Genomic DNA, 21,847 nt, shown 5'->3' on the forward strand with positions numbered 1-21,847 from the left:
TTCACTTAGCAGAATACCCTCCAGTTCCATCCACGTAGTTGCAGATGGCAAGATTTCATTCTTTTGATTGTTGAGTAATACTCCATTGTGTGTGTGTGTGTGTGTGTGTGTGTATGTATATATGTATATATGTATGTGTGTGTGTATATATATATACACACACCACATTTTCTTTATCCACTCATCCATCCATGGACCTTTGGGCTCTTTCCATACTTTGGCTATTGTCGATAGTGCTGCTATAAACTTGGGGGTGCGTGTCAGAATGGCTAACACGAACAACTCAGGAAACAGCAGGTGCTGACGAGGATGCGGAGAAACGGGAACCCTCGTGCACTGTTGGTGGGAATGCACACGGGTGCAGCCGCTCTGGAAAACAGTGTGGAGGTTCCTCAAAAAACTAAAAATAGAGCTACCCTGCGACCCAGCCACGGCACGACTAGGCACGTATCCAAGGGATACAGGTGTGCTGTTTCGAAGGGACACACGCACCCCCATGCTTATAGCAGCACTATCTATACGAAAAGCTCCTATTTTTTAAAAGAAGGACATTTCATAGAAAGGGAAGAATGCGTTCACCTTAAGAGTCAGCAAATGAAATGGTTTTTCAAGTGTCCCGGTGTAAACCGGGCTCCGAGGCCCCCAGTGCGTGCGGCAGACGGGGCGGCTGGCTGGGCCCGTCCGCGGCTGCACTGGAGCCCGGGGCACGGCCCTGTGGCCCCAAACCAGGATTAGTGCTCAAGTGTCTTCACGGAAATCGCACTGAGCCCCGAGGGTTTTACTTGGATTCTGCAGATAGACACAGGATCAGCAGCATCGTCAGGCTAAGCTGTAGGCTTTGTTTGGCCACAGATTCATAAACAAATTGCTGCAGTCATTCTCTTCCAGCTTTGAAAAGGGCAGTCTGGTTTCCTCTCCCTGCGATGTTTCTCTAAGTGGCTGTTAGCTGTGTGCCTGCGGACAGCAGGACGCTCGCCCTGCCTGCTCCCTGCGGGGCCGCCCCTGCGCTCCGCGGGAGAGCTCACTCGTGCGGACAGCTGTCCCCGTGTGACTTTGTGTCACGTCGCGGAGCCCGCGGGCTGTGGTTTAAACAACACAAGATCTAGGGCAGCCGTCTAGCCGCCCCAGGGGCCACCGTGCAGGGTGAGCAGGAGGCGAGCCAAGGAGCAAGGGCCCGGCCAGGAGTGGCCGTCCTGTCAGCACGTGGCCCCCCAGGGCTCCCCGCCGCCCTGGCCCCGCCAGCAGTCTGCAGGCCCCTGAGGAGGTCTCGGCCCTCACTGCCACCCTGGCCTGTCTGCTTCCGACCAGTGGCTCTGTCCCCGAGGAGTGTGCGTGTCTGTCCGGGTCACGGCGCCCTGTCCCCGGAGAGACCCCCCGTCTTCCCAGCAGAAGCCCCCGAGGTCTGGGGGCGCTTTGCTTCTGTGTCAGGCCTGTTGCTGCTTTCGTGTATTTCCAAGATCTGGTCCACTCCATGGTGACATTTCCGTTCTGTACCCCTGTCACTTCCACGCAAGGAAAATCTGCTCAGTGGGTTCTGAATTTTTTCTGATTTCTTCTCATTTTGCGTTTTCATTTGCTTTGTCTCAGGACTGGCTTTGAGCAGCAGCCCCCATCACCCAGTGGCAACCCTCATCCCAGGGTGACTGGGGGGGGGTCTCCGCTCTGCTCCCGGGGGGAGTCCTCTCAGAAGCAGCCCCCGAACACCGCGATAGACGCCGCGCAGATACCACAAACCCAGGCCGGCTGCTTTCTCCGGGGCCTCTCCACCTCCACCCGTCAGTCTAAGTGACCTGTGGTCCTGCCCGTGCCCCGACTCGCGGGGATCGTGAGACCATGCTCCCCGAGCCCTCGTCGCGGTGAAACCCACTTCCCCACTGATGGGGAGTGGCACCCCCATTCCTGTCTCATTAGCTGTTACCCTCGGAGTGGTGGCCGCGTGCTCCCAGAGTCTGGGGTAAATCAGGACTCTGTGATCCTGTCGGCTGAGGCAGGGACTCGGGACGCTCGCTCCGTGTAGGTGATTGCGGCCACCAGGCCCAGCGCCTTCACGGGGGCTCAACAGTGTCTGTGGAGGAAGGGCAGCAGCGTGAGCAGGACCTCCTATCTGCAGGCGGACTGTGTGTGTGTGTGTGTGTGTGTGTGTGTGTGTGTGTGTGTGAGAGGTCCAGCTAACCTCACCCAGAGCGCGTGTGCACGGCGTGGGACCCAGTGTGCCTCAGGACAGTCTTGCAGGTCTGGTGGCTTTGTCTTTGTGAGACGAATGCGTTTCTTATTTTCTTTATTTAAAATGAAGTTTACAAAGGGGCACCTGGATGGCTGGGTCGGTTGAGCGTCCGACTTCGGCTCAGGTCGTGACCTCACGGTTTATGGGTTCGAGCCCCGCGTCGGGCTCTGTGCTGACAGCTCAGGGCCTGGAGCCCGCTTCGGATTCTGTGTCTCCCTCTCTCTCTGTTCCTCCTCCACTCATGCTCTGTCTCTCTCTCTTCCTAACCGCCCCCATCGAGGCCCCTGTCCTCCCAGCTGGAGTGTGGGGGCTGCGGGAGGCTCCCTGGGTTTCCGAACCACGTGCGACTCACCGGCAGCCCCCAGAGGGAAGAGCTAAGCAGATCATGATGTTTTCTTGAGAAGGAACATTCTCTCAATGGTGTGTGTTTTCCCTATGGAGTGGGATCTAGTTTTTTGGTTCTATCAAAGGGGAATAACACCACTTTTTTTCACTGTTAACCTCCCCTCCCCCCGGTGAGGACTCACATCTTTTCTCTGATACGTGTACTTAACGAAGCGCAGACAGGCCTGAGTGGATACCTGCTGTAGGCAGCCAACACATACTTGCATAATAATAACCACAACTCAAGTGTCAAAAGGAAAACCAGAGTGTGTTTAACCGCATAACACGTTGGTCTTTGAATGACTCACTGGCCGTCTCACTGAATCACCGTCCGACCCAGGCCCAGTCTTCTGACCTCTCCGGAGCCCGGAAAGGACGCACCTGGCCTGGCTCTTGTCCTTGTCCCGGAACAGGATGGGGCGGAGTGCGGCAGGTGCGGGGGCCGGGGAGCTGCAAGTGGCGTGAGGGTGGAGAAGGGGGCTGCCGCTAGGCGGTGCCTTGCGGGTTAATAGATTGAGGGAAGCCGAGCTGCCCGTAAGCCAGCCACTCTGCGCCTGTGGGGTCCCCCAGGCCCACCGGGACAGGCGTCCGGCCACGTCCGTCTCCAGTAGGGATCTCGCGCGTTTCCCGGTGCCCGCAGGCACCAGGAATCTGTACGTAGTGTTGGCCAGTAGGGGTGCCGCCCGGGACTGCCGCTGTGGATATCAGTTCCTGCGATCTCTGAGTCCCGTGTGGCGACTCGGTAAGTGTCAGATGCCATCATTCACGAAAATCAGGACCCCACATCAATATGTGTATTGCCATGTGTCCACATGAGCTCACTGATACTAAGGTACCCCGACATTCTGATTTCCAAGACATAAACATTTCTTTTCATCACAGGGAAAGATCTCTTCTATTCTGTGGGTTCTGTGAAATACGAGCAAAAAAAAAAGATGCTGACTTTCTTTTTTTAGGTTGTCCGGGTGCCAAAAAAAATGAGTTTCTGACGAGCATTCTGGACGCGCTGTCCACAGACATGGTGCACGCCGTGTCCGACCCCTCCTCCGGCAGGTACGTGGCAGGGTCCGAGGAGGGTCAGTGAGGGTCCGAGGAGCCTTGGTGATCGCCGGCTAGAAGCTGGTGCAGCCGTGAGGCATCAGAGGCATGGTCAGCATAGGAGGACCCTGCGGGGCTCATGGTGACGGAGTGGGGACCCTGTGGGGCCCACGGGGACAGACAGGGGACCCTGTGGGGCTCATGGAGACGGAGGGGGGACCCTGAGGGGCCCACGGGGACAGAGAGGGGACCTGTGGGGCTCACGGTGACAGAGAGGGGACCCTGCGGGACTCACGGGGACAGAGAGGGGACCCTGCGGGGCTCATGGTGACGGAGGGGGGACCCTGCGGGGCCCACGGGGACAGAGAGGGGACCTGTGGGGCTCATGGTGACAGAGAGGGGACCCTGCGGGGCTCATGGTGACGGAGAGGGGACCCTGCGGGGCCCACGGGGACAGACAGGGGACCCTGTGGGGCTCATGGAGACAGAGAGGGGACCCTGCGGGACTCACGGGGACAGAGAGGGGACCCTGCGGGGCTCATGGTGACGGAGAGGGGACCCTGTGGGACTCACGGGGACAGAGAGGGGACCCTGCGGGGCTCATGGTGACGGAGGGGGGACCCTGCGGGGCCCATGGGGACAGAGAGGGGACCTGCGGGGCTCATGGTGACGGAGAGGGGACCCTGAGGGGCTCACGGGGACAGAGAGGGGACCTGCGGGCTCATGGTGATGGAGGGGGGACCCCACAGGGCTCACAGGGACAGAGGGGGAACCCCGTGGGGCTCACGGAGCTCACATATCACAGCGGGTCGAGCGAGAGCCTGGGATTTCCAGTAGCTGCACCAGGCTGTGGCGGGTGGGAGGCGGGAGAGGAACGGAAAGCGGGGCCCCAGTTCCGACGGCTTTACGCCTTGGAGTTGCATTTCAGAGCCATCGAGTCGATTTTCATAGTTTGAATTAAGATGTTTGGTTTCACGTTTTCAAAATACCGTGTGTCTGTTGTAGAAAAACCCAAATACGTAAGATTTACCGTCTCAAGTGTACAATTCGGTGGCATTATTCACAGTGACACTGCTCACGGTGACTTGCGAAACTCTGGACGCGGGTGGTCTGATGCCGCGCAGGGGGTCGGGGTTCCGGGGCTCCGGGCCGTGCTCCCCGTGCCCTCCTGGGAGCGTCCTGACGCCGTGTGCTCCCCACAACTAACCGCAGGCGCCAGAGGACCTCCCAGCGCTGCCTGGACGTCTCATGGCAAGCCCTGCGTCCCCCTGGGAATTAGCAGTAACTTATTTCTTTTTTCGAAGAGCTTTTTCTGAGGGAGAATCTTCCCGTGGTTACTTCCTTAGAGTGCTGGCCTCCCTCCTGAGTATCTCGTCTCCTAGATCTTAAAATACCAAACTTTTCTTGAAATCCAAGGGTAAATGTCTGGTTACCACTTCAAGATGTATTTTTATTTGCATCCGGCAGTGTCCCTGTGGTATAAAGTGCTATGTATGCCTGTGCGTCACATTTAAAGGAGTCGGGAGCCTCGGGGTCCCAGTGTCTGTAGGGCCATGGGTGTGCGAGCTGACCCGCCAACCCCACGGAGCCCCGAACCTGGGACCCGGGGCTTCTGTCTTCAAACGCTTGGCCGACACCAACTGTGTAATTCACACGCATAAATTCATTGTGTCGTTTGCCGTTTTGAAACCAACTTGAAATATTTTTTAAAGCCCTTTCTCTAAATTGTTTTTAAACCTCGTTATATGGAACGGTGAATCTTTGCTGGCTTAGGCGCCGGCACCGTGGGAGTGACGGGCAGGGCGCCCCTCTGGGGGGGCTGGTGCGCACGGCGTGCCTTCTGTAGGCGGGCAGGGGCAGGGCGGTGACGGCGGTGTGGCCGCGGCTCCTGACGCCCTTGTGTGTTCTTGCAGGCTTTCCGAACCCGACCCCAGCCACACGCTAGAGGAGAGAGTGGTCCACTGGTATTTCAAACTACTTGATAAGAACTCCAGTGGGGACATTGGCAAAAAGGAGATCAAGCCCTTCAAGAGGTTCCTTCGGAAAAAGTCAAAACCCAAAAAATGCGTGAAGAAGTTTGTCGAGTACTGCGACGTGAATAATGACAAGTCCATCTCGGTGCCGGAGCTGATGGGCTGCCTGGGGGTGACGAAAGAAGAAGGTAAAGCCAGTGCCAGGAAGCGCCCCAGTAAGAGCCTTTCTCGTTGTTCTGTGCTTTGCCACGCATCGGGTCCCGACGCCCGCTCCCGCGACTTCTTACGAGGGTAGATTGTCCTTTGGTCTGAGGGTGAAAGAAAAGCACCGTGTGCCTCTTACGTGGAGCTCATTTGTCCGTAGAAGTGACAGCAGACCGTCCACAAGCGTCCGAGGGAAGCCGGTTGGAAGGGGAGGGGCTGGGTGGTGCGTGAAGACAAGTGTTTTACTGTTCCGACCGCGGTGGCCGGCTTTCCAAACCTGTCCTGTCGTCCTGTGTTTGAGGTGCAAATCCGGGGACCGCATCTCGACTCCCACCGGACGTTCAGGCCGGCTTGTAAGCAGTTCGGTAGTTCCTGTTATGCAGACCCAGTATTGTGATGGCTGGAAACGTTATTTTAGCTGTTTTGCCAGTCGAGTGTATGTGTTCGTCGGAGGCTGGCCTGACCAACCAGCTGTTGTGGAGAAAGAGGATTCCCCGCGGTGGGTAGATCCCAGCACCCTCGGCGGGCAGGATGCACGGACCTCCTGCCTGCTGGCTGCGAGTGGGACTTAATGGCCTCGTTTGTACAGTGTGGGTGCCGGGGAGGGTCACCAATTTCAGTAACACCTCTGAGCAGGAAACCAAGTTGGATGGAGCTAGAGAATACATGCTGAGTGAAGTCCGTCAAAGAAAGACAGATAGCATATGATTTCAGTCCTGTGTGGAATTTAAAAAAACACAACAGACGAACATAAGGGAAAGGAAGGAAAATACGATCAAAACAGAGAGGGAGGCAAACCATAAGAGACTCTTAAAAACAGAGAGCAGACTGAGGGTTGCTGGAGGGGAGGTGGGTGGGAGGATGGGCTAGATGGGTGACGGGCATGAAGGAGGGCGCTTGCCGGGATGCGCGCTGGGTGTCGTGCGTAAGCGATGAACCACTGGGTTCTGCCCCTGCGACCGTTATTACACTCTATATTAACTAACTTGGATTTACGTGGAAACAAGAAAGAAAGGGGCGCCCGGGTGGCTCGGTCGGTTGAGTGTCTGACTTTGGCTCAGGTCATGATCTCACAGTCCGAGAGTTTGAGCCCCGCGTCGGGCTCTGTGTTGATGGCTCAGAGCCTGGGGCCTGCTTCGATTCTGTGTCTCCCTCTCTCTCTGCCCCTCCCCCACTCATGCTCGCTCTCTCTCTCTCTCTATCAAAAATAAACATTAAAAAAAATCTAAAAATTTAACAAAAAAAGGAAAGAAAGGAGAAGTGAAGGCAGGGAGTAGACGAGCGTGAGTTCGTCGTGCCGGGCTCGGCCGTCCTGTGTCTGCAGCCCGGCTGTGGAACACGGAGCCCCGAGCAGCTGGCCACGTGCGGGTTTCCAGAAGCAGCGGTTCCCTTCTGTCTTATTGTCCCTGTGTCCTTAGCCCTTGTCACGAGGGTCCCCCAACACTACTCAGCTACCAGGCTCCAGGCCGGGTCCGTGTGTTTGTGTCCGCGTGTCTGAGGGCACAGCGGGAGGAGTGCGGCCTCCACGCGAGCGGGACAGTGACCCCGCCACCCCGGTCGCGACCCGCGCCAGGCCAGCAGTGGCCCCGAGCCAGCTGCACGAGAGCCCACAGGACTCATGACCCGTCACAACCAGCTCAGGCGCTGTTCTTCTCCCGGCTGTGCCGGCTGGTGGCGTGCAGTCCACAGAGTCCCGACCGTCACTGTCACCGCCGCCGGAGCCGTTGTCGGGGGTCTTCCCGGGGCTCCGCAGCCGGCACCGGCTTCCACCCCGTCCTCCCTGCGCAGCGGCCCCAGCACCGAGCGTTAGACCCTCACGGCCGCCCCTGCCCGGGCTGCGCTTTCTGTCGGGCCCCCTGGCCCACCGCAGGCCGGCCCGCAACCTCCGGACGGCACTGGTGTGAAAACCAAACCTGCCGCCTCCGGGCCTTTGCACCAGCACAGCCCCCACCCCCGCTCCTTTGTTTGCGGCCTCGGGGTCCTTTCTGGTGCTTCTCCGCCGCTGCCTGTGGCTTCCTGGACCGGGACAGCCGCCCTCGCCGCGTCCCTCGCCTTGTCTTGGACTTCGGTTCCCCGAGGGCCCCCGGAAACTAGGGACCCTGTGCGGTTCTAGCCAGAAATGCCAGAGCCGGGGCCACTCGGAGGCCTTCGGGGGTCGTCACGGGAGCCGGCGGGCAGCAGGGGCCCCCCGACCCCGCGGCTGCGGCACCAGGGCGCCGTCGGCCTCCGCTCCGGGGCGCTCCCGCGGGGAGAGACCAGGGCACCCACCCCGTGACCTGTGTGCCGTGGCCGGATGGGCGTGGTGCCGCCTCCCTTTGGAACCCGTGTGCAGGCCCTGTGGCTGCCACGAGTGGCCTAAGTGCGGGGTCAGCCGCGTGTGCAGCCTGCTCTTTCTGGAATCTTCCGCGTCGCCCGTTTCCGGATCGCACAGACCGGCCCACTGTTCGCAGGGAGCCCTCCCCTCGGCATCTGTCTGGTGGCCTGATTCGTGCCCCGGATCTGGAGCTGAGGGTCCGGCGGCGGCACGTCTGTCAAGGCGCACCGTGCGGGCCACGGACTCCGGGCACCCCCGTGAAGGGGGGATGAGCGCGGTGAGAGCGCCCAGACTCTGAGACGGAGCGGGGTCTCCTCCGGCCAGGCGGTGACCCTCCCACCCTCACAACTCTGCCTTCCCGCGGAGAAGCCCGTGCGCTCCCCGACCCGCGCGGCTCAGTGCACGGCGTGACCGGCCGTCTGCGGAGGCGCTGGGCCCCGGGCGTGCGCGCTTCGTGTCCAGCCGTGACCCGGTGCGGGCTGCCTCCAGGTGATCCCCGCCGGGCCCCGCGTCTCTGCGCTCTCTGCCCGGCTTCCGAAGCGGCGTGAGCTCCCGCGCCGGGAAGGTGAAAGCATCACCTGCAGCCAGCCAGGGGGCCGCGACCTCACGGTGACGTTGTCCCCGTCGCCTTCTGGAGCTGCTTTCTCTGGGGGTGACGCCCTTCATTCGCGCGTTCGTTCGCTCAGCAAATGGCCCAGCGTCTGCCGTCAGCTAAGGGGCGGACAGAGAAGCTGAGCCTCGGAAGTTCCGGTTGACGGGAAAGGAGCGAAAGCACCCAGCCGGGGGAGCCACAGGAATGGCGGCGCGTGCAAAGCGTGGCCGGCGGACCGGGGACGCGGCACCGGGCTCTGGCTGAGGAGCTCGGCGGGCGTCCCGGTGGGAGTGATGTCGAGCGCGGCCCTCGGGGCGTCGGGATGGAGCCCTGGGGAGCTGCCGTCGCGCCTCAGGGCTCTGGGGCATCTGAGCGTCCAGCAGTCTCAGCCTGACTCGGCCAGAGGAGGGCGGCCTGGCGGGAACGGTAGCTGTGCGCGTCCCAGAGAACAGCCTCGTCTGGGCAAACCCGCGAGAAACCGCGGCTTCTAGAGGATTCCACCGAGTGGTTCAGCCAAGGCTGCCGTCTGTGGAAGAGACAGGATGGGAAGGTGGTCTTCCTGCAAACACTGGCCCTTGCTTTGCTCCGAGGAGGGACCGCCGTCGTCGTCCTCCCCAGAGACCCTCACCTGGAGGGGTCAGGCCCTTGCTTTGCTCCGAGGAGGGACCGCCGTCGTCGTCCCCCCCAGAGACCCTCACCTGGAGGGGTCAGGCCCTTGCTTTGCTCCGAGGAGGGACCGCCGTCGTCCTCCCCCCCAGAGACCCTCACCTGGAGGGGTCAGGCCCTTGCTTTGCTCCGAGGAGGGACCGCCTCGTCCTCCCCTCCAGAGACCCTCACCTGGTGGGGTCAGGCCCTTGCTTTGCTCCGAGGAGGGACCGTCGTCGTCGTCCTCCCCAGAGACCCTCACCTGGAGGGGTCAGGGCGCTGAGGAAGCTGGCGCTCCGGGGTCACATGCCTGGCTGGTGATGACCAGCAATTGTCTCAAAATCCCACCTCCCTGTGAACACTAGTGCTGGCCTTTGGAGTTGGGTTTGAGTGCCTTAATCGATTAAATATCCTGTGGTTTCAAAACATAGTATATTGATAGAGGATTTGAGGTATATTAGGGCCAACAGGGCAGGAGACCGCTGCCATGGGGAAGACAGTCTGTGACACGCGGTCCCAAGAGAAGGGGGCACAGCACGACACGCAGGGCCACACGGGGACCACAGTCAGTCGGGGCAGAGGGAACGGGGGAGACGTGGACAACTTCCCTGAGGTTTCCATGGGGAGGGGCACATGAGGCAGGTCAGCAGGTTCAGGACAGACTGGTTTGAGTGACTGCAGGGGGCTCTGGGGTGTCAGGACTGCCCCCAGGTTGTCCAGGACCTCCCCTGGGGTGACAGGGTGGGGGGCTAGCTGTCAGGACGTACCCTGGGGTGACAGGGTGGGGGGCTAGCTGTCAGGACGTGCCCTGGGGTGACAGGGTGGGGGACTAGCTGTCAGGACCTGCCCTGGGGTGACAGGGTGGGGGACTAGCTGTCAGGACCTGCCCTGGGGTGACAGGGTGGGGGGCTAGTTGTCAGGACCTGCCCTGGGGTGACAGGGTGGGGGGCTAGCTGTCAGGACCTGCCCGGGGGTGACTGGGTGGGGGGCTAGCTGACAGGACCTGCCCTGGGGTGACCGGTTGGGGGCCTAGCTGTCAGGACGTACCCTGGGGTGACAGGTGGGGGGCTAGCTGTCAGGACATACCCTGGGGTGACCGGGTGGGGAGCTAGTTGTCAGGACCTGCCCTGGGGTGACCGGGTGGGGGCCTAGCTGTCAGGATGTACCCTGGGGTGACAGGGTAGGGGGCTAGCTGTCAGGACCTGCCCTGGGGTGACAGGGTGGGGGGCTAGCTGTCAGGACCTGCCCTGGGGTGACCGGGTGGGGGGCTAGCTGTCAGGACCTGCCCTGGGGTGACAGGGTGGGGGGCTAGCTGTCAGGACCTGCCCTGGGGTGATCAGGGGCGGGGCATTTGACACCGTCATCCTTAATAGAAAGCCCTGTCACCATGGAAGCTGGAGTGTTCCGTTCGTCAGGTGGCTGCAGGTGAGCCGATGTCCTGAGTTGAGGGCCGTGTTAGCCACCAAGAAGAGGGCTGATGAATCCCCTGGAAATAAGCTAAAATGTGGTCAAAGTGGCCGTTTGGTCAAAAGTGAGCATTGGGGATTTAGATTCATATCTGATTCTACAACCCTTATCTTCCTTGAAGAACTTCTCTTTTTTCCTACTGTGATTTTCATTTTCAGCTTTATTATCAGCTCCTTCTTCCTGCCACGTGTGATTTGCAGTAGGTTTTGAAAAGCCGGAAAAACCTGCACATTCGGGAGAGGGTTAGATTGGACGTTCTGGTTAGGCCAACTGTTACCGCTATCTTTTGTTTCCTTCATCTCTGCTCACAACTGAACAATGCATGTCTTATCCTAACAAATATCAGAAATTAAATAAAAAACAGATAACGTGGCTTTTTCCCTCAGACGTAATGAGACCCCTACATTCCCCCGGAATGTCTGTATGTGTGCGCACGCACACGCGTGCCAGCTGTGACGTTTCACTACAGGATGGGGTCGTGACACATCTCCTTCCTGATCACACTTAGTTTAGGAAATTACACAACAGTTTACCTTTGAATTATTTAACTGAAACGTATTAGCGGAGCTGTGATCTAGATTTTCACTATTACCAAAAGAAAACAGAAAAAAAAAATAACTGAAACTGTCGATAAACGATAAAAACAAGAAAGGAAATCTTCCTGAAGGTTTCAGGAAAAACATTCACAAGACGTTGCCTCATTCCCTCACGAGTCTCCAAAATGGCCGTTGCACAGTCACTCAGCAATGAAGAAATACTCATTTTTGACCAAATTAGCTCTTTCCACCAAATTGCCATGCTAGCCGCGTCCCTTCTAGGCGTACTGCCTGACCACAAACCGCCGTCCGCCGGGTCACCTGGAGCCCTCTGCATCACTTGTCACCAGTGACGTAAACTGGTTGCCAGTGGTTCCTGAACGCTGTGCCCGTTGGGCACCTGGGCACCAGTCCCCTCTCTGTGTAGTCCCCTGGGTTTAGTGAGGTAGGGCTGCCGTGCTCCCTGTTGCTGGGGACAGCGCTGTGCTGTCCAGGGGCAGGGGAGGGAGGGAGGAGGGAACCCAGGAAGGTGGAGGGCCATCTTGGAAACAGGGGAGGAAGGCAGGTGCCCGGGAACTGGACCCAGGAGTGCCCGCAGGATGGGGGACGTGACCTTGGGGGCCGGGTCTGAGCCTCCCGCCTGCTCTCCCACCACGGGCCACGTGGCGAGGCCACAGGACAAACACTGTGCGTCTTATATGTGTCTCCCTCCACCTTCCATTTCCCTCGAGGATTTGGAAAAATTGTTTTGAGCCAAATATGCTAGTTTCTTATGAGTTAAATATAAAACCAAAACGTGTCAGGGAACCGTGTTGCACCCCGCCTGGGGCTTCCTTTCCCCGGGGAGAGTTTAGGAAACACGGGTCAGAAAGGTCTCGGGTTAGTAGATGTTGCTTTGGAAGTTTTGGTAAAATGAAACCTTCTTCTCCAGGTGGACTGGAGCGTTTATTGTTACAAAATTGTACGTCGTCACTTTTCGAAGCCACTGCTTATAATCTGTGCTGTCTCCCTCTAGACGTATTTTCTCATGTGAAAAGTGTGTCAGTTGACGACACTGTCCTAAAGTGATTTTGTTCCCTTCCTGAAAAGTGATATTGAAATTTTCACTGAATGAAGAGTATTTGGTTTTTAATAGTGTCTTTTTTTTTTCTTTCCTTGTTAGCCCCCAGAGTTAATGCTGAAAGCACTTCTAATAGACAGGTAAGTATTGTTCTCTCTATTTTAGCGTTAATAACTTGTTTAATTATAGGCAATGAAAACTCGGGGTTCTGGAGATTTGGAAAGTAAAGTACCTTCCCAAAACAGGAGAAGCCACGTATCATATACATACCCCAGTGTGGCCAAAAGAACCTTGCAAAATTCCGTCAGAATCATCAACTCGTTAAATCATCAACTTAAAGATTTGTCTTAATTTTTTTTTTTTTTACTCTTTGAAATTTCATTTTGTTATTTTTAGAAAAAACTGGAGTCCTATTGTTTTGTGGAAATTTTTAAAAAAAATAATTGTCTGGGATTTGCAACTTATATCTTAACAATTTGTTAAGGAGATCACAGACAGGGACAGGAGACCCTCTGGGCATTCAGGTGAATATTTTCTTTTCATCTGGGGATCTTAATGAGACAACTCTTCTACTCCAAAAGGGATTTTCAGCCTCCCCCGGTGTGTGTTTAGACACGTGTTTCTGTGTTTCTGAATCCTGTTATCTTCACACGTGCGGGTAAAGTAGGTAATTGTGTGGACTCTCCCCAGCATCCCAAGCCACACCCATCAAAGTCTAGAATATTTTCCAGAGGGCAAACGTGAGTGGATACGTTTCTCCCTCCCTCAAAGCCACGACAAAAAGCCTCCCTCCTTAGGACCGCTGGCCCATTCATAAAATCACCGGTTGGACGTCAGTGGACATTTCCCAAGTCATGCCCTTCATCTGGTGTGGGTTTTAAGCGGAGCCGTCGAAGGCACACCCTAGATGTAATTGAAAACCATTTTGTTAGGAAAGACGTGTGATACGGTTTCCTTTGTTTAGCGAATGTTTACGGCTTTAACTTTTTAAATCCTACCACAAGTCACCTCCACTTTAGAGCCGGGCTGGTCTGAAAGCAGTCACCCCGGCCGAAACGCCCGCGGGGTGTTGTCATTACCCAGCGGTGACGATGGCCACGCGCGCGGTAAACTCGGTTCAAGACACGAGCCTCCCTCTTCAGCCATTTCCCAGAAAAAGAAGCCGGAACAGCCGCTCCTGCTGTTTCTATGGTGTCGGGATGGCTATACTGACTTCCATGCCCTGGTTACAAGGGCTGTTACTGTAAACCGTGATTCTGGGATTAAGTCCCTTGCATAAACCAGCTGTGGCTTGCACGTGATGAAATCATGGAGGGCCGTAGATCTTTCTTTGAGGAATAAAATATTTCTGAGCGCCAAGATCCTTCACCGTCCGAGTAACCGCAGACAAGAAGCGTTAAACGAAGGGGAGCTAGGAGGATTCAGGGGCCCGTAGTTATCCAAGAGCGAGGCGTCTTTCTTGATCTCTTCTGCATTTCCCGGCAGGATTCAGACACGATCAGAGCAGTGCCCCCACGCCGACGTGGACGTGGGCCAGCCTCGTCTGCTCCAGCAGTTGTGACGCGTTTCCGTAACTGTGAAAATACTGATGGTTTATCTTCGCCCACAACTAATTAAAACAAAACTTCCCATTAGCTCAGACGCGGGAGAGACACTCTTTTTGTTCTGACCACCTACTAGCGTGTTTATCAGGAGAGGAGAGGCAGCCTGGAAGCCTCCTAAGTGTTTACGTGGATTATTTTAGATAACCAAACAGGAGCATGGATCGATTTACACTGGTAGGAATTGATACACTTGGGAAAGCAAATCTCGAAGACTGTATCTCGCTTCTCCTTTTCGTTCCAAATGGCTTTTAACTGGCAGTCGGGGTGCAGAATGGCAGTAGTTTAGGAGACAGACTTTTCAAGTTGCATTTCTTCTCGAGAGGTAAGTTAGTACATGGAAAGGATGAAAAGGAAATTTCAAAAATCAGTGATGCCTTTATCAAATTTGAAGCATGAATTAGATTCTTAAAAGTATTGGGGCGCCCGGGTGGCTCAGTAGGTTAAGCGTCCGACTTTGGCTCGGGTCATGATCTCACGGTTCGTGAGTTCGAGCCCCGTGTCGGGCTCTGTGCTGACAGCTCGGAACCTGGAGCCTGCTTCCGAGTCTGTGTCTCCTCCCTCTCTCCGCCCCCTCTGCCGCTCGCGCGTGCACGCTCTCTTAAAGCGTGCACGCTCTCTCTCTTTCTCAAAAAATAAATAAACGTTAAGTAAAAAACTAAAAATAGTTATCTTGTATAATCAAATGACGGGAGGCTGCAGAACATTGAATATATTGAATCTACTTAAAATACTTAAAGCAAATGCTAATTTTTATCAGCCAGTATGTTTCTCCCGATAGTCCTGATCACTGAAAGGGAGCGGAGGGTCGGAAGTTAACGTTGGCATCGTGTCTTTGTTAATCCTTATGCCCAAAGTGATGGAACCAACAGTGGTTCCTGTTGCACACATTTAAAAATACAATGCAGTGCAACACAATAAAACAGAATACCAAAACCTGTTATTAATAAAGAACGGTTAGTGCTAGGAAGAAGACTAAACTAAACTAAACTAAAAGTAAATAAATAAACTGAGCCTAACCCCTAAAAAAAAAAAAACAAATCCTGCTTTTCCCCTGTTGCCGACAGGTAGATTAACGCCAGCCCTAGGAGGCAGGCTTTACTCCTCACAGACGAGGGATGGAAACTTCCTCACCGTGTCTCCATTTCTGTCTTTTTTTTTTCAGCCAAGAAAGCAAGGGTAGCGGCTCACACATCCAAGGCGGTTCCTGGACACGTGGGAGACTCCCTCACCAAAAAGCAATTAAAAAAACCCAAAAACACATAGTATTTGCACTTTGTACTTTAAATGTAAATTCACTTTGTAGAAATGAGATATTTAAACAGACGGCTTTAATCTGTGAAATGGAAGGGCTGGCTTCAGAAAACTAATCACATACAATGTATGTGCCCTCTTTTGGCCTTGGAAATCTGCACTTCGTAGAGATGTATTCTGAGTGGCTTCAGGCTTACTTTCTTTATCCCGCACATGCTGACGTAGTAGAGCTGTGAGCCGCGGCCCCGACCCCCTGCCCTCCCCCCACCCCTCCCCGCCCTGGGCAGCCGCCCCCCACGGGCCACGCTGGCGTCCTCGGAGGTCCGCCGTGCCTGCGGCGTCTTCGAATCTGCGTCGGCAGCTTCCGCAGTCCTCTGCCGTCCCGTCCTCATCATGCCCTTAACGAGCGCATGGGTTTATTTGCTTCTTGGGACTTTGTGCTGGTTTGTTTTGTTGTGCCCTCCAGAGATGGCGTCCTCCCGATGAGCCAAGCGGGCACCGCGGCGATGCGCTGAGTCTGGGCAGTGCCCGTAGGAAAGGCCGCTTCCAGCCTGGCTTTGGGGGCTGCTTTTCCTTCTCGAGCGTCGGTTTGCGCGTTGCCTTGGGCTCAGAGTAACCACGCGGTAAGATACTAGGGATCGCCCCTGCCGTCCCGAGGCAGCCGGGAGAGGCCCGGCGTCCAGAGAGGCGGGTTTAGTCCCGCGCCCCGGCCAGCGCTGAGTGCCCCGCTTCTGTCCTGGCACGTGGCCGCTGCCCACCGTGCCCCGGCCGGCTCTGGGCGTCCTGGGAGGTGACCGGTCACCTGAACGGCTCGGGAGCACCCTCCATAGAGACGGCTCAGCCGGCGTCCGCCGTAGCCGGGATGCTGGTCTCGGCCGGTCCCCTGCTCCCGCCTCGTCCTTCTCTGTGGCCTCAAGGGCACAAGGACGTGCCCATAGGGGATCCACCCGAGCGGCCCTTGTGAGAGCAGGTCAGGAGCTGAATGCCCACGCTGTGAGCAGCGGGGCCGGCCTGCGGTGCGACCGCGGGCACCCAGAGCTGGGCCCCGGCACCGCACGCGTCCGCTGGCTCGACCGAGCCGTTTGGAGGCCGGGCCGACAGCTGTGGGAGCCGGGTTGTGATCCTGTTTCGGCTCCAGCTTTCGGTTGGAAAAATAATCTTCGTGGCCCCAAGTCCCCCCGACGCACGTCATGTAAGACGATCTCTGTGCATGTGCATGAAGATATTTTATGAGGCTTCTTACTTATTTAAACTGTACGAAAGTAAAAACCGAAACTTTGGAGCCACGAAACCAGCTTCGGTGTCTGTCACGTTGTTTAAGAAACAGGATCCTAAATTTATTGGATAATCTTTTATATTTCTGAACTCTGGATTTAATCATTTTTCGTAGATTCAAATAAAATATGCTTTCAGAACTCTGCTTGTGGTGTCTTCTTACCAGCAAAGCACAGCCCTTTCGCACTGCTTAGTCCCAGAGCTGCCTTCGGTCAAGAGGCAGAGGCAACGGTTCTTGGCCCGAGTGAGCGACCCCGGCCCTGCCCCTCTGGCTGTGTGACTCGGGACGCGTGACTACAACTTTCTGTGCTTCCGTCTCCTCCGTAAGCCGGGGCCGGTGGCCGTGCGCGCCTCCGGGTGTGGCTTGTGTGAAGGGCGCAGGGCCTGGCACAAAGGATGTGGGGTTTGACCCTGTCGTGTGAGGCAGTCACTTGCACTCAGTACTGACTGAGCGCTGAGGACCCCGCATGCCGCGCGGCCAGGGCAGACCACGGGAGGAACAAGGAAGGATCTGACGTTGATCAAAGCGATCGGTCAAGTCCCACAACTCTCCTTTCCTCTCCAGTCCCCTGTTCCGTCCCAGGCCAGGCCCTCGTATTTCACTGGGACCGTTGCAGGGGCTTCTGACGCAGTCATGCTTCTCCCACAGTCCTCTCCTCCCTTCTGGTAGATCCCGTCTTGCACGCTTTTTTCTCTACTCAGAAAAGAATGAAAACTAATAGTGGTAAGTCAATTGTGCAGAAATGGAGCTAGGAGACGCACAGCCAGCCATCCGGAAGCTGGGGTAGATGGGGTGGGGCCTGGGCGGGCTTCTGGAGCAGGGAGGAGGGGCTGAGGCCGTCACGGGAGCTGGAAAAGCTCGAATAAAGGCCAGCGGCGAGAGGAGAGTCGAGGTGGGTCCGGAAGGGAGTGAGCCGGTGTGCATGGCCTGAAGCGGATGGTTCTCATCGCCAGGCACAGAGACTCCAAATCTAAGACAGAGCTCTCCTTCCTTTACATACCTCGGGCAGCTGTTTTTAGTGACAGCTGCCTCCCTCCCCAACCCTGCTCGTGTTTGAAAACAGTCTCCTGGGGCGCCTGGGTGGCGCAGTCAGTTAAGCGTCCGACTTCAGCCAGGTCACGACTCGCGGTCCGTGAGTTCGAGCCCCGCGTCAGGCTCTGGGCTGATGGCTCAGAGCCTGGAGCCTGTTTCCGATTCTGTGTCTCCCTCTCTCTCTGCCCCTCCCCCGTTCATGCTCTGTCTCTCTCTGTCCCAAAAATAAATAAACGTTGAAAAAAAAAAAAATTTGAAAACGGTCTCCTGCATCCTTGTCAAAAACTCCCGAGTTCGAGACTTTTCAGAAGTGTGCTGACCAACTCGGAAACCATGCCCATGAGTGTCCCACCTGGAACTTTTTTTCAGTTATCGAGGTGAAAGCTTTTTTTGAATCAGTGAAACGACTGATAGAATCACGAACCGCCAAGCGGACGGAGACCTCGTGCAAACCGCGGAGCTCCCCCAGAAAGTGAGAATGCACGTGGCTCTAAGGTCAGGGCCTAGTGGTGATGGTGGCGATGGCGGTTTTCTTCTGAAACACTACATAGACCAAAACTATCAAAAGCATTTTTGACTAGCTACTTAGCCATTGTTGGTATTTCCTCACTTAAAAAGTGACATTCGCCATCTTTTACTAAAATGCTGGGACCAAGCAGCCCCGGAACGCCGTGGCTTAAAACAGCCCTTGTGCATCCTTTTTCATACTCTTGCGCTGGCCGGGGCAGGGCAGTCTAGTCTGGGCCGGGCCCGATCTGCCTCTGGGCCTCTCACACTGGGTTGCAGGTCTGCCCCATCCTCTCGGCGTGGGGACCATGTCAGGGGCGTGTCCTCGCAAGGCTGTGCATGAGACAGGGTGGGCCTGGCGGCGCGAACCCATTCCAGCCTTAGTTTGTGACCCGTCGGCCCGTGTCTGCTGCCGGAGCCCATCTCGGGGTCGGAACGAGTCGCGGGGCGGGGAAAGGCACGGCTCCCAGCGAGAGGTCAGGGCAGCGTGTGGGGGTGGGTCCCTACTGGGGAAAGGGAGCCCAGCACCTGGTCTGCACTCTAGCACACACGTGTGCCCTGAATCTCCCGTGGGCAACGCTCGGTGTTCAGAGGCGTAGCAGAACGTGTGCACAGGGGATGCGTGTCGGGGTGCGACGTCAGACGTGGCGAGAGCTCAGACCATGCTGTCGAACAACCACACAGAGCTGAAGGCTTCCCCGGTTATTGACGGTGTGACCCGTTTGGTCTAAAACGGGCATCAATCGAAGGCATCTTGAACTCAAACTTACGGGTCAGGCTGGTTTGTATCAAGTGGTTCTGAGCGTCCCCCTGAAAGAAGCATCAAGGACAGGGAGGCCCGGATCCGAAGCCCAAGGGGGAGGCCCGGATCCGAAGCCCAACGGGGAGGCCCGGATCCGAAGCCCAACGGGGAGGCCCGGATCCGAAGCCCAACGGGGAGGCCCGGATCCGAAGCCCAAGGGGGAGGCCCGGATCCGAAGCCCAACGGGGAGGCCCGGATCCGAAGCCCAACGGGGAGGCCCGGATCCGAAGCCCAACGGGGAGGCCCGGATCCGAAGCCCAAGGGGGAGGCCCGGATCCAAAGCCCAATAGCACACACCAGGGTACAGATGGCAGGTGGTTCCTACAGAAGGAAACTCCCTAGAGGTGGAAACGTGGGAATCTTCTCGTTGGGAATTGACTTCATTGGTAAGAAACAGAGGCTAGGAAGCCAGGTCGCGGTGACGTAAGGGCCGTTTTCCTGCCGTACGAGCAGGCAGGCCGCAGGCAGGCCTGGCCGACGCAGCCAGACCCCTTGGGGTCTGGGAGCGAGGCTTTCCTGGAGGCCCCCAGCGTCTCCCTGTGTGCCAGCGGACACGGCGGAGGGCAGGGGGTGGAGGGCGCCGGCAGCAGGCCTGTGGCCGCTGAGCGTGGCACGTCAGCTGCCTCGCGGCTTCCCGGAGCCCATCTAGCGGGCTTCTTGCCCCCGGTGTCCCTCCCTTGCGTCCCTGGCTTCGGATTTTATCACCACGTTTGCCGCCAGGGACCAAACGGGAGCTGGGCCGGCCAGGCCGAGGGAAGGCGTTCCTGGCAGGCGGCTGGCAGGTGTTTGCCACAGCCGCCCTCCGCCAGTTCCTGGAACACTCGCAACGATTTTCGTCCCGGCTTATATACGTTATGTGACGCAAATACCTTCTTTCGTGCCCGCTTTCTCTGGAAGCCTGGAGGTTAACTACTGGTCAGGTGGACAACTTAATTCCATTTGTGGGTGTTTCCCAGCAGCGGGGTTTTATACATCTTGTTATTAATTTTTTTACCTTCAGAACAAATATTTTGTTTCCTTACCTTCCAGTTGAAATTATGCTGAGTCGATGTGTTGTTTCTTTGCTGAAAAAAGTGGAATTTTTTATATTCCCTACCAACCTGTGCTTACATGGCCTTTTCAATTAACTGCGGCTACGGTAGTTAAGAGACATGCCTTTTTATTGCTTCTGAGATCTTGTAAGTGTGCCTCGCGGTGAGACTCCGAATGCTTTAGTTTCGAGGTTCATATTCATGATTCTCTGAGCATTAGAACAGAAGGACTGAGTTTTATGGCTTAAAACAGGGCGAGTCTGTTACTTTTTCATCAACGAAAATGGTCTTTCTAATTTGGTTAGTGATTTTATTAACTGGCTCCTGTTACGATAAAAGACACATATTTCTAAAAGCGAGATAAAATAATTTCAATGTGTTTTAAGATGGGGTTGGGATTGGGTCTGGCAGTCCATTTATTTCTGATGTCGAAAGAAATAACTCAGGGACGCGGGGGACACGTAGGGCGATGAGCGCTGAGGAATGTACAGAATTCGGGAGCCCCTGTATTGTACACCTGGAACTAATGTGCCACTGCGTGTCCATTACACTCAAACGAGAATTTAAAAGGAAACGGCCTTTCTGACCCGTTAGTCCCGCTGTCCCTGGGGCCGGGCCGGTGTGAGCCAGGGTGGCATCTCAACAGCGGACTGACTTCCCTCCGACCTTGACCTAAGCGGTCTCCGCAGCCGGCAGCTTCCGGACGCTCTGACCCCGGACTCCGCGCCCTCTGCGCCTCGCGGGAAGCTCCTTCTCCGGCTGGGAAAGAGGAACGAAGTAGACGCAGAACGTTCCGGTTCTGACATTCAGACCGGCGCTGGAAGGCGGTTCCTTCTGGGGCCCCCGCTCACATACCAGAAACGCCGCGGCCCGGTGAGGGAGCCCTTCCTGAACTTCCCTTCCGCCAGGTCCTCGAGGCAGAGCCTGTCACTCAGACATCCCCTTCCCCGAGGCACGGGGAAGTCGCATGGACAGGCGCTCAAAAGCTGCTGTCTGGCTGGACGAAGACGGTCCCTTTGCTCCATGAACACTGTAGGGAATAAATGTGAGATCACGTCCTCCACTGTATCCCTGGCTCTCTAGAGTTTTCCAACTATATTTGCCTGGAAAAAATGTCTATTGAATGAAATATTTAGAAATGAGTTGCATCCTTGGCGCACCCGGGTGGCTCAGTTGGCTGAGCGTCCGTCTCTTGACTTTGGCTCAGGTCACGATCCCAGGGTTCCAGGGTTCGAGCCCCACATCTAGCTCTGCGCTGACAGCACGGAGCCTGCTTGGGATTCTCTCTCTCCCTCGCTCTCTGCCCCCCACCCCCGCACTCACGTGTGTGCACGTGCTCTCTCTCTCCCTGTCTCTCAAAATAAGTAAGCTTTTAAAAAAAGAAATAAATGATAGCCTGCCATTAATTACAAGTCTCAAGACGTGTTCCTGAGAAAGGAAAATAAAAACAGAGGATTGAAAACGCTGCCCAGGAGGCGACCAGCTGATGTCGAAGTCCAGTGGGAGGGGCGTGGGAGCTTCCTGCTGCAGTCACAGCCCCCACTCGTGGGTCAGCCCACACCGCGCCGTCACACTGTCCCAGACTCCCGTCCGATAATGCCATTCTGGCCTCACATCGGCTCTCCACAGTGTCGGTCACTATAATTATTCTTTGGCCAAATTTGAACAATCTCACCCTTTTCTCATTTCCAGAACTTGCTGTTTCTGTGTTTGTTTTCCCCAGTGCTTGCAACGTGTTGGTGGGGCTCACTGTCATTCACTAGACACCCGTGGGGGCCGCTGAGAATTCCTTACGTGTAAGTTATGGCATGAATCCACCCGTCCGTGATTTCTTCCTTGAAGTCTGAGAATCCACATGCCAAGAGTGTCTCTAAAGGACATACGTCCAAAACCGTAGATCATATTTG

General features: G+C 56.3%; 1 protein-coding gene across 2 annotated transcripts in view; it reads left to right on the forward strand.

The window, feature by feature from the left end:
* The window catches only part of SMOC2 (SPARC related modular calcium binding 2), a 166,797-nt gene extending 151,576 nt beyond the window's left edge, over positions 1-15,221 (forward strand). For both annotated transcript variants that reach the window (XM_047093162.1, XM_047093163.1), the window contains exons 10-13: positions 3,565-3,661; positions 5,560-5,834; positions 12,540-12,577; positions 15,204-15,221. In XM_047093162.1, coding sequence (XP_046949118.1) covers positions 3,565-3,661; positions 5,560-5,834; positions 12,540-12,577; positions 15,204-15,221 — 428 coding nt within the window. The remainder of the gene's footprint in view (positions 1-3,564; positions 3,662-5,559; positions 5,835-12,539; positions 12,578-15,203) is intronic.
* The last annotated feature ends 6,626 nt before the right edge of the window (positions 15,222-21,847 follow it).

This window comes from Lynx rufus, unplaced genomic scaffold, assembly GCF_022079265.1.
Source record: "Lynx rufus isolate CCGP_SWC_20201006 ecotype Redwood Valley unplaced genomic scaffold, mLynRuf1.p SCAF_32, whole genome shotgun sequence".
NCBI classification, from domain to species: domain Eukaryota; kingdom Metazoa; phylum Chordata; class Mammalia; order Carnivora; family Felidae; genus Lynx; species Lynx rufus.